Below are 19,832 nucleotides of genomic sequence, written 5' to 3'. Positions count from 1 at the left end.
TATATTCTATAAGTGAAAAATAAATCCGAGCTTTAGGTAAAAATTACGTTTTTTTTACATGCAGGGTTGGGTGTGAAAAGTTTGTACTCATAAAAACTATATAATCACCAAGTTCAATAAATCATAAAATATTTTAAAAAATTTCACGGCTGATCTTGGCAATTTTATGTGTTAAATATGGATTTAATAAGAAATTAGGACTTATTTTGTTCTCTCAACAAGTCATAGCAACATTTACCCTAATTGCTTTCTTAGTTATTTTTGTAATGACCAAAGTTTATGCAAAAGTTTCAATATGTACTAAATTAACAATCTGTAATTAAGAAAATATTAGTTAATTTATTTTCTATTATAAAATTTCTAATGTTTACCTATGATGATGATGATGGATACTAGGAAGTGAGGTGTATTGTACTTTCCTAGTTCCCTAGTTCAGTGCAATCAACGCAATCCTTCAGAGGTTTTTTTTGTTTTCTAGGTTATGTCTTCATTGATTTGAAAATGATATGGGTAGCTGTTTCTTCCTTCTCATTGCATAAGCTGCAAATGGGATCATCGGTGAATATAGGTAGATGTTTTCTCAGATGCCAATGAACGTTAATAGTCCTAACACTCCTCTCAGTCTGGCCCTCTCCAACCGTAACACCACTTCCATAACTTCTCCTGAGAAAATGTTGCGGGGATATATCGCTTTCCTGTTCTTTTCCAAACCCTCTCTCGGCCAGCAGAAGACCTCAAACAAAACCTTGACTCATTCAAAAACCAGTTTTTAGTCCAATCTAGGGCAATTGATGAGATTTCTTAGAAAACTTAACCAAGCTGTTTTTTGCCTTGTCAGACGTCCTGGACCAGTAGTAGGCCTTCTCGCGCGTAATCCAGCTTCTGAAAGTCTTCATCTAACAGTGTGTAAACTGACATTAACATTTCTAAGTAGTTGGAAGTCGTCACTTGATCTCAACAACGGTAGAATGATTATAAGTAGAATACTACCATACTCAATTACAGAGTATATTCAAAGCAATAAAATGATCATCTTGGTAGTGATGGAAGATCCTTTGGACAGTTGTTCTTGGAATGTTAAGTACTGCTTGACTTATTCCATCTTCCAACAATGCTCTGATTCTAGCTGAATCTGTATCACTTAAAGCCATTACTCATACAAATTTGAAACTTTAAAAGGCTACAACAATAAAACCTCCGGAATGTTAGAAAGAAGCTTTACAGACCAGCAAAGAAGATTTATTTACAAAATCCAACTGTAAACACAAATGGGAGATTTTTTCTATGTTTTATTTACCTCTAATCCTTTAAAAAGGACCAAATATTGTTGTAAGATAATTAATGATTATTCAGATATTGTGAGATCCGGTCTGGTGTGATGTAGGTTTTAGAAAAACATTTTCTTTATCGTGCCAATATTTCGGTTTTTATTGAGATCATCTTCAGGGCCTGGGACGATCGAATAATCATTGACTAACGGTCACTAAACACTACACATTTCTACAAGATAATTAATGTTGGAATGTCCAAAATCAAATTGAAAATATTAAAGGTGGAGCAAAAATTATTGCCTGCGATATGAAGGGTATAAACACTTCAAGTCTGAATACAGATCAGTACATGGACCCCTCTTGGGGAGCCGAAGGCAAAATGTCCAAAACAATGCATTAAATGTTTAAAGTTATCAAATTGCTCAATAAGGGCGTCATGGAGCTGGTGGAAGATGGAACAACAGGAGAAGATGACCGAGAACAATCCTGAGGTTTTTTGATGGTGTAGCAGAAGAACATTAGGTGATTGAAAATGGTAAACAGAAGGATAGGAAGTTGGTAAGGATTGGAGGAAGGAACTATCCAAACACCAGCCTTTCAGCCCATTTTAAGCCGCCCAGGAGCTAGTAAAATTCTTACAATTGGAACTTGCAAGTCATAAGATGGGAAGGAAAGGTAAATTTGAGAGTCATCTACATAAAGGTGATGGAAGCAATTTATGCATTTAGGGCAGTCATTATTATTTTTATTTTATATTTTAATTGGGTTTGCAACAGTAGACATCAAATGGATGGAGAGAGTGCCGGGGTTTTGGAAACAAAAGCCCATTCTCAGGGCGACTGAGATATTAACCTGGGATCCTTAACAGTGATGTCTGAATTTTCCATTGCAACCATCAGTGCATATCATTAATGTAACAAAAACAAGGAAGCAGAGGTGCTTGGGCCATGAGGGACTCCAGAAGTGATGGACTAGGGAAAGAATGTACTTTATCTGGGATAGAGTCTGATAGGAACGATTGAAACCAGTGGAGGACACACAAAATACAATCAGGAAGGTGACTCAAGCCCAAATGGTGAAAGGTTTCGAGTAAAACCTGTTGATGTCAACCTGCATTTTGAGTTGTCAGGAAAATGATGTAGGTTTATGGTTAGAAAATGAAAACAACTAAATAAATTATTTAAAACATTTTTTCTTAATTAAAATACCCCCATCACTCTCAATACACTTTTCCCAATGTGATGACAACTTCTCTGAATAGGATTTTGGGTCTTTACATCAAATTCTGTAAACGCATTTTCTAACAACTTTTGATCAATAAATTTTTTATATTGTAAAACGTTGCCCAGGTACCTCTCTAAATTTTTTTCTGCCATTGCCCCAGACTTCATTAATGTTATTGGCCATTTGGGCATCATTCCGAACAAGTTTAAACTCATAAAACGAAATTATGCAAAAATCATATGTTGATATCTTACTAAAGACTGAATTATTCCCAAGCGATGATATGAAATCTTGCTGAGGTAAACAACCATTTTTGTTTCAAAAAGGTTAAAAAGTGTTGGCATTTGTACAAAAGAATAATCATTCAAACAAAAACAGTTTAATATACAGAGGGGTAATTGAAAGAAAATATGAAAACCTGCATTATTTTCTGGTCAACCCAATACATAGTCAACAAACATATAAAGTAAATTAATTCTACTTTTTATCTAAGGTCTTAATTGAGATGAAAAAGCTAGTGTCACGAGTGGGATTCGAACCCATGAACATTGTCTCAATACACCACTGCTCTAACCACTTGAACTACGTGACTTTGTCTCAATACACCACTGCTCTAACCACTTGAACTACGTGACTTTGTCTCAATACACCACTGCTCTAACCACTTGAACTACGTGACTTTGATCTGCTCGACCTCCAACTCCTCATCTCAACCTACACCTTTTTAATTTTCCCTCTTTTTGCTATATTGCAAATGTCATTTAATCATGATTCGATTTCATACTAAACTAATAATGATACAAAATGGCTCTCTGTAGACTTAGGATCGGACATACTAGACTGACCCATGGCCATCTCATGGCAGGGAATCACCACCTATCTGCACGGTATGTAATGAGGAATTGACGATAAAACACATACTTACCACATGTTACTGTCATATCACACAAAGAACAGAATTCGAACTGTATGAGATGCTGGGCAATAGTGTCTCTCTTTAAATTTCTAGAAAGAACAGAGCTGATAAAAGAAATAGTAAAGTAGAATTGAGATCGATGGGAGGGGGGCTTGAGGACTTGTGTGTGGGGGTGCTCTTTTGTGGATGGTTCGGTGGGGATGCTTGGCAGATCAGATGGGTAAGCACCTCGGGCAGGTTTGGCCCCGGGTCTGTTGGGAGGGGGGATGTGGACTTTTCCATAATGCAACAAATGTGATGTAAATGGTTTTGGTCCGCATCCTACAAAAAATGCCCATATTATAAGAGAGGACGAATCCTCAAAAAGACGAGTGCTTGCACATCCTACTGATGGCAGCGATGGCTGTCTCTTTGGATGTTGTTCCCTGGCAGGCCCTTCCTTTCCTTCTTCACATTCAATATCTGACAGTGATACCAACTTTTAATTAAATATCAAGAAGCCGGCCTAAATGACCCATAGTGGTTGAAGGCCATTTAATAATAATAATAATAAATATATTAATGACAGACAGACTAACATTGTATGCAACTTTATTCCACAACCAAATCCATTATGAACATAATCGTGTGTTTATAATCATTTTCTTATACCGGTCTATCTTCAAATTTCGTTTCTTATTTGGAAATTTAAACCACAGAATGTTTAATCATGGGGTCAATAAGGATTTTAGGAAGCTTGGACTCGGGTAATAAATAGCCATTTTTATTAACTATTAAAACCCATCACACAAACAAAAATGCCAAATTGTACAAATTTAATTCCAGTGCAAAATTTGTTTCAGATTATTTAAAATAAATCTAGCCAACAGCAATTTAGCTCAAACTTGATTTAAAAAATTAATTAATTACAAACAAGCCAAAGTGGAAATGTAAAGTAGCTTATTCAAGACAATAAAAGGCAAAAGATTAAATAGATCATTCAAAAATAAAATATAACAAGTTTATTTTTGTTCATCTCAGGAGTATATAATACAGGGGAATGTGAAAAATAAGTAGAAAAAGTATCTTCTTCTTCAATTTTGTTGAATGCTGTAATGTTTTGAAACAAGACTGAGCAATTATCCTACTACGATTTTATACTGAAGACCATTTCCACAAATTGTTCATAATGTAGTTGAATAATACCATCCATATCTGTGTCGTATTTTTTAAAAGAATCAGTCAGCGTCTGTACAAAAAAAAAAATTATTAAAACATATATAACAGATAATATTAGGTTTAATTGAAATTATACTCACATGTAAAAGCACACAGCACTGAATAAAATCGTCGAAGAGGATTGTACCTTTACCGAACCTGTCAAATTTGGCTACTATCGTGTCAACAGTAGCGACTGAAAGACGGTAGCCAAAAGTGTTGAGGGCAGACGTTAGCTCGCTTTTATCTATGTTGCCAGATCCATCTCGATCAAAAGAACGGAAGCAATTCTGCCAGTCAGTGACATAACGCCACAGTGCACCGAAATCTTCAAAGTTAATCGTTCCTTTCTTATGTTTATCAAACATACCTAAAGACAAATATTTATACAAAATATTTTTTTTACATAATATTTCTGTTATTTAAAAAATACATTCATAAGTGTTGAATGTAATTATGTATATGGGGCATTCTGTGACCTTCAATTAAATGAAGCAACATGGTAAAAAATTGTCCATATGATCCCCTTAGGGATGGAATTTCAAAAAATACATTCTTAGCAACTATCCATGTCATTACAGGAATGTGCTGTCAAAATTTTAGCCCTTTAGATCCAGCGGTTTGATATGACAGATATGAAAACACAAGGAAAAAAAAATAGATCCAGCGGTTTAGTATGAAACTGTTTTATATATAGAATGTTTTATTATTATTATAATTATTATTATACTATGTTTATAACACTAAATTTATTTCTAAGATAGGTAGGGGTACAAAGGGTACATGTACTAGTTTTTTTAAAGGCAAAAAACCACTGAGGTTCATTCACTGCCTTGAAAGTAAGTTGTTAGCCGCAAAACATGGGAGTCATCTCCCTGGCGACTTCTGGCTTTCTATATAACATTTGAATGTGAAAAATTATATTTTGTCTATTAGGCAGGATTCATAGAGGAATCCAAATAGTTTCTCGATGTTGTCACCTAGTATTGTTTTTATATTATTTGTGAGTTTGAATCTATTTCTTAGGTCTGTGTATTTTTTGCATGTTATTAAAACATGTTTAACATTGATTATTTTTCTGCAATCTGGACACACTGAAGCAGCTCCCGGGACATCAAGTGACCATGCACACAATATTAATAGTGCCCTATCTTCAATCTAGCCTGGGTTTTCGTAAGGATGTGTCCCACTCTTTGACAGAATCCTTAATTTCCCAAAGTTTGTTATTTGCCCCTCAATTTCCCATTGTGACCATATAACTTTTTTTAGACAATGAATTAAAATCTTCATCAGGTACTTCAATTATTTTATGTCCTTCTGTTATAGCTTTCATTGCTGCGCCGTCAGCTTCTTCATTCCCGATCATGCCACTATGACCCGGCATGCATAAGAAGCACACGGACTGATTTTTAAATTTGTTTGGTATCATAAAAAGAATATCTTGTACTTTAGGATTGGTCATGATGAGGTTTTTAAGGGTGCAGATGGCAGAGAGAGAATCGGAACAAACTATTACATCAGGGGACTTGTAGTCTCCCACGCTGAGACATTTATTTATGGCTAGTAGTTAAGCTGTAAAATTACTACAGACAGTTGGCAAAGAAAGTTGTTACAGACAAACGTGGCACCAAAGCCATCATTTTCTTTTGACCCATCTGTAAATACTAAATTACGCAGAAAACAAACACTTTGAGTGAGTAGAAATACTTTGATTGAATATAAAAAATATTTTTTTGCATTGTATAAATTAACCTTTTTATCCTACATGTATTTGATAAATTTAATGTTTGTAAATCCCAGGCCCTGAAGATGATTTCAATAAAAATCGAACGTTGGCACGATAAAGAAAATGTTGTTTGAAACCTACATCACACCAGACCGCCGCATCTCACGATTTCCGAATAATCATTGACTAATGGTTACTAATCTCCACATGTAAATACTAAAGTTGAGCCCTTATAAGAGCTTATTAATTTAAAGAATTCTCTATACACGTAGACTCTATAAATATATGAGTACCTTTACAATAAATTTAAAAAACATCTTCACTTTGGTTAATGAGTTTGCTGTTAAACTACTGACAAGAACTTTGTTTGAAGAATTTGCAAACCATTTAGCATGATTTCACAAGTTTATTGTTGAAATTCAATCTGTCAATGCTAAATTTAATATTACAATGATCTAAATAGACAATTTTAGAATGTGTGGTGATTAGTGACCGTTAATCGATAATTATTCAGAAATCGTGACATGCGGTCTGGTGTGATGTAGGTTTCAGAAAAACATTTTCTTTATCGTGCCAACGTTTCGATCTTTATTGAGATCATCTTCAGGGCCNCAATTACACAGAAGACAAACACTTTGAGCCCTGAAGATGATCTCAATAAAGATCGAAACGTTGGCACGATAAAGAAAATGTTTTTCTGAAACCTACATCAGAAAAACCTACCAGACCGCATCTCACGATTTCTGAACAATTTTAGAATGTTTTCTCTTATAAAATAGCACAAAATTGTTTTTTACCTATCATAAGCCTGACTGTCTCCGGATTGAAAGGAGCCCACGTGCCGTTGGAAAGAGCCTGTTGAAGTTCTGTTGAAGATATATTTCCACTCCGGTCCTTGTCAACCCTGAAAGGACACAAAGAAAAAAATATTTAAAACCGAATTCTACAAAAAAAAAGTAGAAATAAAAAGGAATCAACTTACTTTTGAAAAATATCCCAGAGGAACTGTTGATTCTGTTGCTGGTATTGGGCCATTTCTGTTGTTTTTCTGTCCACAATTCAGTCTTTCCAATCCGAGAGACGAAACCACAAAAACAGGACGCCAAAATGGTACAAAGATTGAAATTAACCTTCTCTTAATGGGTTGACTCTTGACGTTAATACACGTCAGATTTCTATTCTAAGACACGTCATTCTTGGAAAAAGTTATTACAAACAGATATCCTTACTGACCCTCTTATTACGCATTGCACAATGCACAAATGACTAACGGTGACTAATGATTACTGACCGACATAATTATATCCATACAACACTAAAAACCAACTAATAGTGGACACATAATATTTATCAGCTTTATTTATTAAAATTTCCAGTGCCAGCAGGAATTCCCACAACTGGATAGTCAACATAGCATACTATATATCTACAGTTCTCCCCAGTACCCAGAAGAGGCACTTTAATTGATCTTTTAAAGGTGCCAAGACTCCGTGACCAAATCTGTCTCGTTATTCATTGAAAACGTTGGCTGTTTGGTGGGTGGTAGCTGACTGAACATATCTAGTTTGTTTGGTAGGTGGTAGCTGACTGAACATATCTAGTTTGTTTGGTGGGTGGTAGCTGACTGAACATATCTAGTTTGTTTGGTGGGTGGTAGCTGACTGAACATATCTAGTATGTTTGGTGGGTGGTAGCTGACTGAACATATCTAGTTTGTTTGGTGGGTGGTAATGTAAGGTTTGACTTCTGACATTTCTATTAAGCACAGTAATATTAAAGGAAGAAAGGATATCAGGAGCATCAATGGTATTATGAAAGATTTTCCATACAAAACAATACTGACTAGAATTCATGGTATTTTCTTTATGGTAACGAGACGAGGCCTAATAAGATAACCTCACATATTATGAAGTAGTACTTTAGATTTATAATCTGAATACTTAACCTTTTTAAAGGGTTTTTGAGGGTTGATCCTCCACTGAGACATCACTGATCCTCCCTATAGCTTACAACCATACTTTGGAAAGTGCTATTCCTTATCAAACTGAGCACTTTCCTTGGTGCCTCTTTGTGAAACTCCTTGGGTATGAGAAACATTCAATGCATTGTGGCTGTGCCGTAAATATTCTGATGCTTTACAGTCACAGTGATATGTGCCGATGTCTCTGGTTTCTCCTGACAGAGCTGGCAGGTTTTTGTCTCATCCTTGCCCATCTTCTTAAGGTGATAGATAGTGGCCAGTATAGAGGGCTATAATTCTCCTCAAATCCTGCCTACTAAGAGAGTTGTTCTTTCACCTTCCATTTTGAGATTTCTCAGCTCGCCTCATACCTAGTGTTTGAATTTTTCTTTCTCAATCCATTTTACAATTACCATTTTATAATAGATAGATTAATACTGTATTTCAGCAATAGCTACTACAGGGGGGAGCCAAATGGCAAAATAAATATATATACATCATTAAAGATATCTTCCAACTTAAATTGACATGACACTGTTTACAAAAGTAACTAATAATAATAATAATAATAATAATAATAATAATAATTACATGGCACTTAACTTATAATTACAAAATTATACGATGCAGCAATAAAACATCATTCATTTACAATAAAAGCTCTCAATTTAAGTGCTTCATAAACAAAATTGAACACATCAATTGCCTGGTTTCTTGCTTCAAATTTTAGCAAGAACTCAAGTTTTTCTAAATTGTTACTATTTACACCTGTATCTATGTACTTCTTTAAATAAAAGGATCTTCGCGGTTGGTAAACTGGACAATTTAAAAATATATGTTCCAAGTTCTCCTCTTCAAACAATTTACACAAAGAGCACATTGATTGTGTGTCAATTACATATTTGAGCCCATTTACAAAAAAATTGATTTCCTTAGCACTAGACAGCCTTAGTTGTATCTTTGCTATTTATTGACAAATTTAGTTGTAAATAATTTTCATATTTGTACAAGGAGCTGATTTTTCTATAAAAAGGGTTAAATTTTGAGTTTAGCATCTTTTCTATGTCTATTGAGTAAAGATTATTTTTCCACTTCGACAAAATACTTTCTTTTTCGCATTTTAGACGTTCAGGGTCGTAAACATCTTGTTACAACCTATACCAATCAGTAACTTTTGCAATTGAAAGAACCAGTCCCTATAATTTACTTCTAAATCACATGCTGATGAATGAACTGCACGGCCATTTTATAGTACAAAAATATATTTATTATTATGCAGAATGTTTCTTGGTAGTAAAACCTGTATGCTATCTAGTGTTATATGTATTACACATGTGTTGTGAGATTAAACAGATAATGCCACTGTCTTTGTAATATTTTTGTTCATGGACTATTGTTCTTAACATACCAAAAAGGAAGGAAAATTCAAAAGGTGAGGTTGGGATGGGAAGTTAGTGTCCGAGTGGATCGAAGTCACGATAGCTCAAGTGGAAAAGCAGCAGCGTATTTAGCCAAAGGTTGTGGGTTCGAATCCCGCTTGTGACACTGACTTTTTTTATCCCAACCAATACCTTAAACAGTTAAGAGTTCTTAACATATTTTTAATGTACACTTCATCTTTGAACAATTGGTATTCAGTAGCAATTGCAGTGAGACTATTGTAGGTTTGGACAAACATTAGTCGTTTTACATACATATTCTTTTAAATGTATAGTAAAAAGTTTTTGCAAGCACCATTCCCTTGTTTTGCTTGACAAAAACATGTATATTATCAATGTTGTTTAGGCTACATGAATATCTGTTAGTATATTTCTCCATCACAAACAGGGTTAGGTTAGGTTATTAGTTGTTGGCCTCCCATATTTTTCCTACCAATGTTAGTCTATTTTACAATTTACAATATTGTCTAGCGCTCTTTATTAAGCTTAAGATTTTTACAATCCCATATTTTTCTTAAGAGCAACTGATATCCTCCAGGTCTTGGTTCTTCCTCAACCAAGAGAAGTTATCTATGCCTTCATACCAACAGAGGACATGATGCACCGTTTCTTCTTCTTGACAATATCTGCACATTGGTGTTTCTCTAATACACATGCCTCCAAAGTTTGCAATGTCTAGTCAGAAGTTCATTAATTTTTTAGATGTCCTTTAATGAACGTTTGTGCATATTTCCATGCTGGAAAGCGTTCTCATCGAACCAAGGACTTATTCTTAACCCAGTGTGATGGTTTGGCATGCCATAGTAGGGTTCAGAGCTGATAGGCATCCTGACTGAACTTTCCTTGGCCAACTTTCTGCATCCTCATTGCCCCTCTGCCCTTTATGTCCTGGTACCCATTACCTGACAGCACTTTAATGCAATCCCAAATGATTCAGGGTCAAGACCAAATTGTAGGTTCATCATCCCGCAGCCATATGAAGAAATCTCGCAACTTGTGTATGTTGTTGAAGATTCCTCTGAATGATTTCTAAGTGTTTGAAAAAATATTGAACTGTTATATTACATATTATCAGTTGTGAAATTTTGTCGTTTTTAATCACTTAGGGATTTAAAAGATGAACTAGAGGGGCATCGGTGACTGCGACAGTTAAAGCGTTAACACAACACTCATTACCGTAGGATAAAGGTCCCAGATTTGAATTCAGCAGCCATGAATTCACGCCCAACATATGTAAAAATGAGCTTTTTTAAAAACAATTAAGGTTTTTAGTTGAGATAAAAAAGTCAATGGCACGAGCGGGATTCGAACCCACGATCTTCGGCTAGATACGCCGCTGCTCTACCACTTGAGCTATTGTGACCTCGATCCACTTGGACACTAACTTCCCATCTCAACCCCACCTTTTGAATTTTCCCTCCTTTTTGCCATTTTTTTAAAAACACGCACCCCAGGGGTAAAATGTCTCAAGTTGCTCACCTCCATACAAGAAAAAAAAATTATATAATACTCCTTATTAATAAGTTAGATTTTACACTTTTAACTTAGGTTTGTTGAGAGATTTGGTACTTCTAAATATTACCAAATGACAAAACATGACTGACAGTCCAAAATCATGAGAGTAGTCAGGCCATAATGTTTGGGTTCATAACACGTCTTTTTTAAATTTTACTGAATACTTAATGCTAAATCCTTTAAAAAAACCGTTTTCATCAAACTGATATTAGAATTGTACGCTTGGACAAACAATACTTTCACCCATTAATATTTAAGTACATATTAACATGTAAAGTTATTAATACTTGACTTTTAATTAATTCTAAATATTTGTGGAGCACTTCATCTTCATCCAAAATCAAAAAATGTCAATAGGGCCTTAAGAAAAAACAAAAACAAGATACGATCAAATTATTTTTATTCTTGTTTGTCATATTATCTAACACAACTATTTTTTTAATCATATATTAATTCTTAAAATGTATTAAGTATTTCTATAATAACCATAATAATAACCATATTTTTGTTAAAAATCTGTATTGAAGATACTTTAAAAGACAGAAAATATTTCGTTCATTTAGTACCTAGTGTGGTAAGACAGTTACTTTTGAATATTTACACTGCTTTTAATTATAAAATAATTAAAGAAAATTAACATTAAAAAAATTATTGGAGCATTTTTTTTCTCAAAATTAACCCATGATAGTAATGCTTTATACAAAGTGCATAAATGGGGAGGGGGGACTTCATAAATACATGGTGTTTTTTTGTCAGTGAGACTGGCAATTGTAACTATATATACACATAATATACTAAAATGACACTTTAGCTTTTAATTTAATTATCAATTTTTTTTACAAATTTGACAGAAAATACTTAAAATTATTGCTACAAAAATGAAAATTCTTAAGCTTTGTTTTCTGTTTAATTACCCCCAAAGAAAAAGTTGCGACGGACATTCTTTTATAATCTCTAATTTACAGGGATGTTTTATTTATACAATTTGGTCACTGGCTTGGTATAGTAAAAATCTATTCCTTTTTCTTGACTTATAATATGCAACTGGCTAATAAGGCGGAAATAAAATTATAATAAATTATCTACTGCTCCTAGAAAATAATTAAAAACAAATATTACACAAATTTATAAAGCTATATCTAAAATCTGATATACTTTGCTTTGTAAATATTACTTATTAAACTACCTTTTTTACATTGAGATGATGTTTAAAAAAAAAAAGAAAAAAAGCTTTTTGTTTTTTCTTACTGCTTGAGCATTGAGGTATACTTTTAATAAAAATTGTGTTTCATATTTATACACATTTTCATTATTTTTTTTATAAACTAAAATGGAAAATACATGGTTAACCTTATCAGCCATTTTTTTTTACCATTCTATTTAGAAGCAAATAGTAAAAAGCTTTTATTTTTGTTTACTTCATGCTAAAAAGAGAGAATTGTCAAATAATAAAAAGCAAAGTGAGCCTTCTGATGGATTTCATTACAAATATTACATCTGTTTTGGTACCAACAGGAACAGCTTTCTAATTTCCCTATGGGAATGAAAATTTACTTCATTAAGTGTCGCTGTGCATAGGTAATTTTCAATATCAATTGTAAACCTAGTTTAGGAAGAAAAACTATAACTTGAGTGTATATACATTACATCTAACAAGACCCGTTTAAATTTTAGTACTCAAAACAAAATTGATATGTCTGAATGTTTATTTTGGTGACAAGGTGTACTGTTGGTGTTTAATGTATTTTATTTACAAATTATAATCCGACTAGCAAATATTTAAAACAGTTTTTGGATATGTAACTAATTTTTATATTAACATTTTTATATGCAATGGAATTAAGGATCTTATAAAAGATTTATGAGAATTTTGCCATTGAATGCACACATTACACACTCAGTTAAAAAGCAGTGCTTTGTTTAATCCATCAAAACACTCTCACTCTGCTGTATAAAATAAAAAGGAAAAATTATACATATTCACACATATATATGTATATATATTGTTTGTAATGAATCTTCTATTTTTCAAGTAAATATTCTGTATATTATGTGTATCTTATCATTATAATTAATTTTGTACAATTATTAACATTTCTCAAAAATGAAACATTTGCCTACGTCGAAATTTTTTTTAAATTTTATTATTTTTTTTTTTAGATACAAAAAGGCAATCCAAATATATTCAAAATCATAACAAATAAAAATATATAATAATAAATATTGCTGTTATAATAATAAAGAAAATATAATTTCAAATTCAAAACAATACCTCTGAATTGAATGTATATAAAACATATAAGAAAAACAAGAACATCACTCATTAAAAAAAAAATTAAATATAACAAAAATTGAAGGAAACACAAGCTTTCAAGGAACTCATAATGGAGGAAAAAACCTTGTGATGTAATTTTCTTTTTTTTTAACAGTGCAAAAATGAAAAAGAAACAGAAAGAAAATCCTCACAAAGTTTGTCACATACACTGTAATGTAATGTGTGTAATAAAAACTTGTGAATCAATCAATTTTATCATTAACTTCTACACGGTTCGCATTTAAATCTTATTAAAATTTCAGTTATTCTTGTTTTCCTTTATAAAGGACAGTCGAGCAAAAAACTTACGAGTGATTGTAGAAAAACGTTTTTATATTTACAATTACAATCACTACTATAGGATCCACTAGGTTTTTATCTTATTTTTTTCTCTTCTTTTAAGATAGGAATCAGTTTTTGTTTGTTCATACATTTCTTATGTATACATTTCATTTTTTTAATTGGGAAGTCAAAAAATTTGAAAAGCCACTTTTATAAGTTTTTTAAAAAGTTTTTTCTTAATTTATCTGTTAAAGAATTTTTTTTAAAAGAAACTTTACAATTATTTAAGCCGATTTGCACTTCTGTGCATTTTGCTGTGCAATTGTGCCCCTAAAGGGCCTACAGCAATGGTTCAGATTGCTATTAATCCCTCAATTTCATCTTAAGAACGCTTAGTCAATTTTTTTTTTAAATTATACTTAAGAACGAAGAAAATTTCCTATAATCACACTTACTTTTTTATGTCAAGGGCTTTAAAAAAAAAAAAAAAATCAATTCACCTTAACAATTTAAATTTAAAAAATAATTAAAACCACATAAATTCACATATAAATAGGTGTTTTGTAAATATATATATATTTTTTATATACGAATGTATATATAAAACAACAGTCTACAAATCCATTCTTATTCTTAAACAGATCTGTAAACATTTAGGTTTTTGTTTTAAAAACAATTAAAATGTGACATCTAATAATAATTGTTTCACAGTATTTTTATTTTAACTTTTTTCTTCTTAAATATATATACATATACATATACTACTTATGTACATATAAATATATATATATTTATTTAAAGGGGAAGGTCTGTACAAAATGAGGCTATGTTTGGTTACCACCACTAGCTCGTTGCATCATTGTGACAGCTTGAAGATCACGCCAACTACAACAAAATACATTTTGAAAATAAATGGTACTTCCTTCTTTTTAATTCATGGGGAAGAAATAATAACAAATATGAGATGAATGGTTCAGGTTGAAACATTTTTCTACTTTTGCATTCATAAGGAAATTATAACAAGCAATTCACAGGATATAAAACATATTTTATGATATAAAAATATGCCTGAAAAAGCTTCATTTCTACCACAAGGAAGTTTTCTAAACCGGTCTGCTCTACAATTACGAAAACCTCTTTCTTTTTTTTTTTGTTCATATTGCAAAAACAAATAATAAGCAAGTGTTTTATTCCTATACAACTTATTTGAATGTTTTATGTTTTCACAATTTTTTTTAGAAAAAGAAGTATATATTTTTATTTGATTTTAAACAGGAAAAATATTTTATAAATTGATGTTGTTTTTCTTGTTGTTGCTTCTTCTTTTGTAAAGGTAGGGCGGTTTTCCTTATGTTGTATAAAATACAACATATTTTATTAAAATTATTTTTTTAACCTTCATCCAATCGCAGACCGCAGATTGGCCACATTTTTTTCATTTTGGCGCGCACTACCCCCTAAAGTGCTGAGAATGGCTGACGAATGGCAGGTATTCTCAGGTATTGTTTTTTTTTCCACTAATGGGTTTCAAAATTGACAGATGTTGATTTGATGGCCTAAGTACCGTCTCATGAATGCAAACGGAAATATTTTTACAACACTTGAATAAAGATTCAATTACATGTCATGTTTCTTTATTATTCGCTATTATTTTCAATTATTAATGTCTTTAATCAACAAGTGTATGTACATCAATTTGTGTATAGTAATGTATATTGTATTGTATTGTATTTGTATTGTACATACAAAAAATCCAAATTTTTGATCAGAAATAAAAATTCAGTGACAGGTGGCTACAACTTAGGATGCCAATATGACAAAACGTTGATTTGTATGACTCTGAAGAAGAAAGCTGTTGTGATCCTGTCGGTCATCCACTATGCTGATACAATTGAGGGTGTCAAAAAAACTACTCATGTCATCGACTACAATTTTACTTCTTTTTTTTTTAATTGGAACAACACAAAAATAAAAAGAAACTTGAGGATCTGAAAATTAATAACACATTTTCATTCCTTAGAGTTTCCTATTTTATTACAACTTTATTTTCTTACTTAGTACTTGCAAGTTTTGGAGTTTTATTTTAATTATCTGTGATTTTTGTAGTTACCCAATAATTTTTTTTGATAAAAATGTGCTTGTGAAATTGTGTTAGAATAAATTTATCCTAATTATTATGATGCGCGACAAGAAACGATCATACTGCCATCCAAGCGAGTGGGAACGGGATACCAGACAGTGCGAGCAGATGAAGGTTAATTTAAGAAAAAAGACTGCAACGCTTTTGGGGCTCTGTTTCTCTGAAGCAGCTTTTTTTGATACTGGTATTTGTCATAAATTAAAGGAACCCCAAAATATATTGCAATCCTTTTTTAAATACAGAATTATTATAAAATATGCTTAATAAAATGCAAGATAAACAAAACCACCCTACATTTACATATTAGCATGTTTAGGTAAAAACAATTAATCATCAAGCAGGAAGATTTCTTTTTCAATTGACAAAAAAACACATTAAAAAAATAAACAATTAGCATCAATCAATAAAAAAATAATCTGTTATCCTCAATAGAAACTTTTTATCCAAATTAGCTTTATAATTTGTGATTTACATTTAACCTAGATATATCTTTAAAATTTTAAATCATGTTAAGAATCCAAATTGACATAAATAAAAATTATTCTAGCTGGTTTTTCTCCTAAAAAATATTAAATACCGCTTACACGTTCGCCACACTTACTGGAAATTATATGAAAAAAAAATTATACGGTACTATTCAAAGAAATTATTTATTCACCTTTAGTTACTTAGGAATACATAGAATTGCAATACTCTGTATGCCAAAACTTTTTTTCAAAACATTAGTTAGGCGGTCAATAGGATTCGCATTCACTCGTTCAACACGATTCCGAAGAACAATTTATATAATGTTTTTCAATTAATTAATCTTTATATAAGGTATTGGTTGAGATAAAAAAGTCAAGTCTCACAAGCGGGATTCAAACCCAAGACCCTTGGCTAAAAACGCCGCTAAAAGGTTTTAGTTGAGATAAAAAAGTCAGTGTCATGAGCGGGATTCGAACCCACGACCCTTGGCTAAAAATGCCGCTGCTCTACCACTTGAGCTATCATGAATTCAATCCACTCGGGAACAAACTTCTCATCTCAACCCCACCTTTTGAATTTTCCCTCCTTTTTGCAATTTTTCAATTTTATCTCAACCAATACCTTATATAAAGATTAATTAATTGAAAAACGCTATTCGGTCAATTGGACCACAAACTATAACGAATTTGTGTAATGTTATCAATAGTAATCTTTTCTGTATTTCAAATGCAGTAGTTTTTTTTCTCTGTGTGTAATGAGAAATCTTCTAAAGTGAAACCCTTCTACAATGAACAAGCAAGTGGAAAGTGTTTTTGACTGTAAATGAGGGGTGGCCATTCATGAGAGGGTAATTTTAACAAATTAAGAAAAATTCTAACAAAGACAAAATGTGTATATAATACTATATATTTTTTCAATGATTGTATTGCAAAGATAAAATATATTTATTATTATATAACATATATATTCAGTTTTTTACACTTATATAGTCATATTATGCTTGCACATTATTCTGCATGGGGGAGGGATAAGCTTCACCAATCGGTATCAATTGAGTTCGAGCAGAAGGGCAACAATTTTTGTTTGCCACCAAGGAGGAGAAACTTTCAATGATACAAAGTAAAATTATTTTGCAAAAAATAATTTTAAAAAAAGGCAGTCAAAACTTGAACAATTCCTCCGTTAAAGAGAAATGTTTTAACAGGCCTTACGAAGAAAATTATGCATGTACTTTGGAACTTTGCTAAAAAGGTATAAGTTAGAAAAGGACTAATTTGTTAAAAGTTGTACCAACACGAAATTTAAAGAAAAAACTTCTTTATTGTTTCTCAGTAAAACGATTTTTTGTGCCTACCTTCTTAAAACTTTTTTTACATTAATAAAAATTCAACTGATACTAACAATTTATTTATTTAACTTTACATTAAGAACAATAACTCAATAAGTTTGTACATATTTTCGGTTTATAACCATAAAAATTCCGTTATAAAAGGATTTAAATTGTATAAAAGCCTTCTTTTGTGCCGAGGAAAGCAAAAAATTGTCCATTAAGAGGGTTTTCACTGTATGTTTTAATAATGTCTGTCTTAGCATGTATATGTGTACCAAATTTTACTTTAAAGAAAACACTTCATCAAATGTGACAGAAAATTTATTTACCTCTAGTTTTCATACAATTTACATTTTTAAAATTACTGATAATTTTTCTATTCTACGTTTATCAGCGTATTGGTTCAGCACTTTTTTCTTTTCCTTTTTTTTAATTGAAAAATTATAATCATGATTGATATAAGATTTTAAAAAACATTTAAATAATAATAAAACACAATAGTTAAACAATATTTATTTATTTAAAATTTTTTACATTTAAATAAAAATTTCCTCGCATCATTGTTAAAATTAATTTATTCCATTTTTTTTTCTACAAAGGAGAACCCATTTTTTCAGCTATTAGATGATACCGATAGTTTATATATATAAAAGATAATTTTACAGTGTTCCTTCTCTTTATAGTCATAAGTTACGCACTGTAAATTAAATCTAAAAAATAAAGAAAAAAGTGTAATATTAAAATAAATCCTTTTGTATGAATGAAAATAAAAACTAGTATACATGTATTTATTTATTTTTTTAAATGAATATTAAATTCTTTCTGAACTTACAATTCATGCCATATCAGTGGCTGCTGGTTGGGGTTGTGTCCCTTCTGGCGTCAATTCTGAAGCAGGTGGTTGTTCTGGCTGATCAGTTGTGGCATTGGCGCTTGCAACTTGAGAAACTGTACCACTGCCTCCGACGCCTTCAGACGGCGTGTTACCTGCCTGTGATCTCGGTACAAGAATCGAGTTCAGATTAGGTTGAATGCTCAACTCTGGAATGATAAAAAATTAATATTAACTATTAAATATTGAACTTCTAGCCGTCGGTATTCATACGTCAGTATGTTCATAACATTAAGACGGATAAGAAGCCCTTGCTTACCATGTTCAGTGAAGTTGAATAACGGAGGTAACGGCCGACCATTTGGCAAGAGTGTATTTGCTTCTCGTAATTCATCGAAAAATGGTTCAGCACAAGCTTGCAGTGGTGTGATTCTTAATGAAGGTGTGTACTCTAAGAGCCTAGAAACAAGGTCAATTGCTTCGGGTGGCGTTCTTGATCTAAACACCTGAAATATAAAATAATAATTAATATTATTATTAAAACACTCAAAACACTCTCTTCAATCATATTTTGGCGAAATTATCTGGAAGAAAATTGTTATTAAATATATCTTGTTTAATTCTTAGAACTGCAACAAGAAATTAAATATTTTCATAGTCATTGTGTTCCAATGTTTAAACATTAAAAAAAATTGACAGCCAGCAAAACTTTGTTGGTCTGCAAATTTGAAGAGTACACTCAAACAGGTGTGCAGAAGTGGGTTTGAAAATTAGAGTCATTGATGATAACAAATATAAAAGGGGCAAATTGTGTTTCAATTTCAATCAGTCTGTAACAGTTGTTCCTTAAACAATACAACTAAATAATTATTACCAGTGACAATGGATAAGATTCGAAAAGAAGAAACTGGAAAATTCACCATGTCTCGAACTTGGGCTCTTTCTCAACTTCCATAACTGCATTTTTGGAAAAGATAGAACACATCTTTAATTAACATTTGAAAATTTTTTTTAAATTAGCTGCACTCTTAACAAAACTGGATGAAAACAATCTACCACACCCACTCTATTCCTAACCTTGTTTAACTTACCATTTCATGCACTGGAAGCAAACAAAAAATGGGATAAAGACTTTTTTACAATCAAAATACAAGTGGAACAACCAGGAAACCAGCTGGCCTGGTTATTAACCATCGTTGAGGATACAACTGAAAATAT

The 19,832-nt window shown here is 31.9% G+C and overlaps 2 protein-coding genes across 7 annotated transcripts in view; both read right to left on the bottom strand.

The window, feature by feature from the left end:
- Positions 1-4,389: 4,389 nt before the first annotated feature.
- On the bottom strand, positions 4,390-7,544 carry LOC106665301 (programmed cell death protein 6-like). The gene is made up of 4 exons (XM_014391628.2): positions 7,317-7,544; positions 7,132-7,238; positions 4,710-4,978; positions 4,390-4,639 (listed from the first exon to the last, which is right to left on the bottom strand). The coding sequence occupies exons 1-4, from the start codon at positions 7,367-7,369 to the stop codon at positions 4,538-4,540; spliced, it is 531 nt and encodes a 176-aa protein (XP_014247114.1). The 5' UTR covers positions 7,370-7,544; the 3' UTR covers positions 4,390-4,537.
- Positions 7,545-14,190: 6,646 nt separating this feature from the next.
- The window catches only part of LOC106665236 (protein kinase shaggy), a 40,421-nt gene continuing 34,779 nt past the window's right edge, over positions 14,191-19,832 (bottom strand). For 5 of the 6 annotated variants that reach the window (XM_014391512.2, XM_014391513.2, XM_014391510.2 and 2 more), the window contains 3 exons: positions 18,934-19,120; positions 18,615-18,823; positions 18,279-18,492 (listed from right to left, as the gene is read on the bottom strand). In XM_014391512.2, the coding sequence (XP_014246998.1) occupies positions 18,618-18,823; positions 18,934-19,120 (393 nt within the window). In that variant the 3' untranslated portion in view covers positions 18,279-18,492; positions 18,615-18,617. Of the gene's footprint in view, positions 14,730-18,278; positions 18,493-18,614; positions 18,824-18,933; positions 19,121-19,832 lie in introns of those variants that run through there. The other variant, XM_014391509.2, reaches the window with a different exon arrangement.

This window comes from Cimex lectularius, unplaced genomic scaffold (assembly GCF_000648675.2).
Source record: "Cimex lectularius strain Harlan isolate CLEC.00 unplaced genomic scaffold, Clec_2.1 scaffold298, whole genome shotgun sequence".
NCBI lineage: Eukaryota > Metazoa > Arthropoda > Insecta > Hemiptera > Cimicidae > Cimex > Cimex lectularius.
Note: the sequence above shows the minus strand (reverse complement) of the source record. Positions and strands in the feature narration are given on the sequence as shown.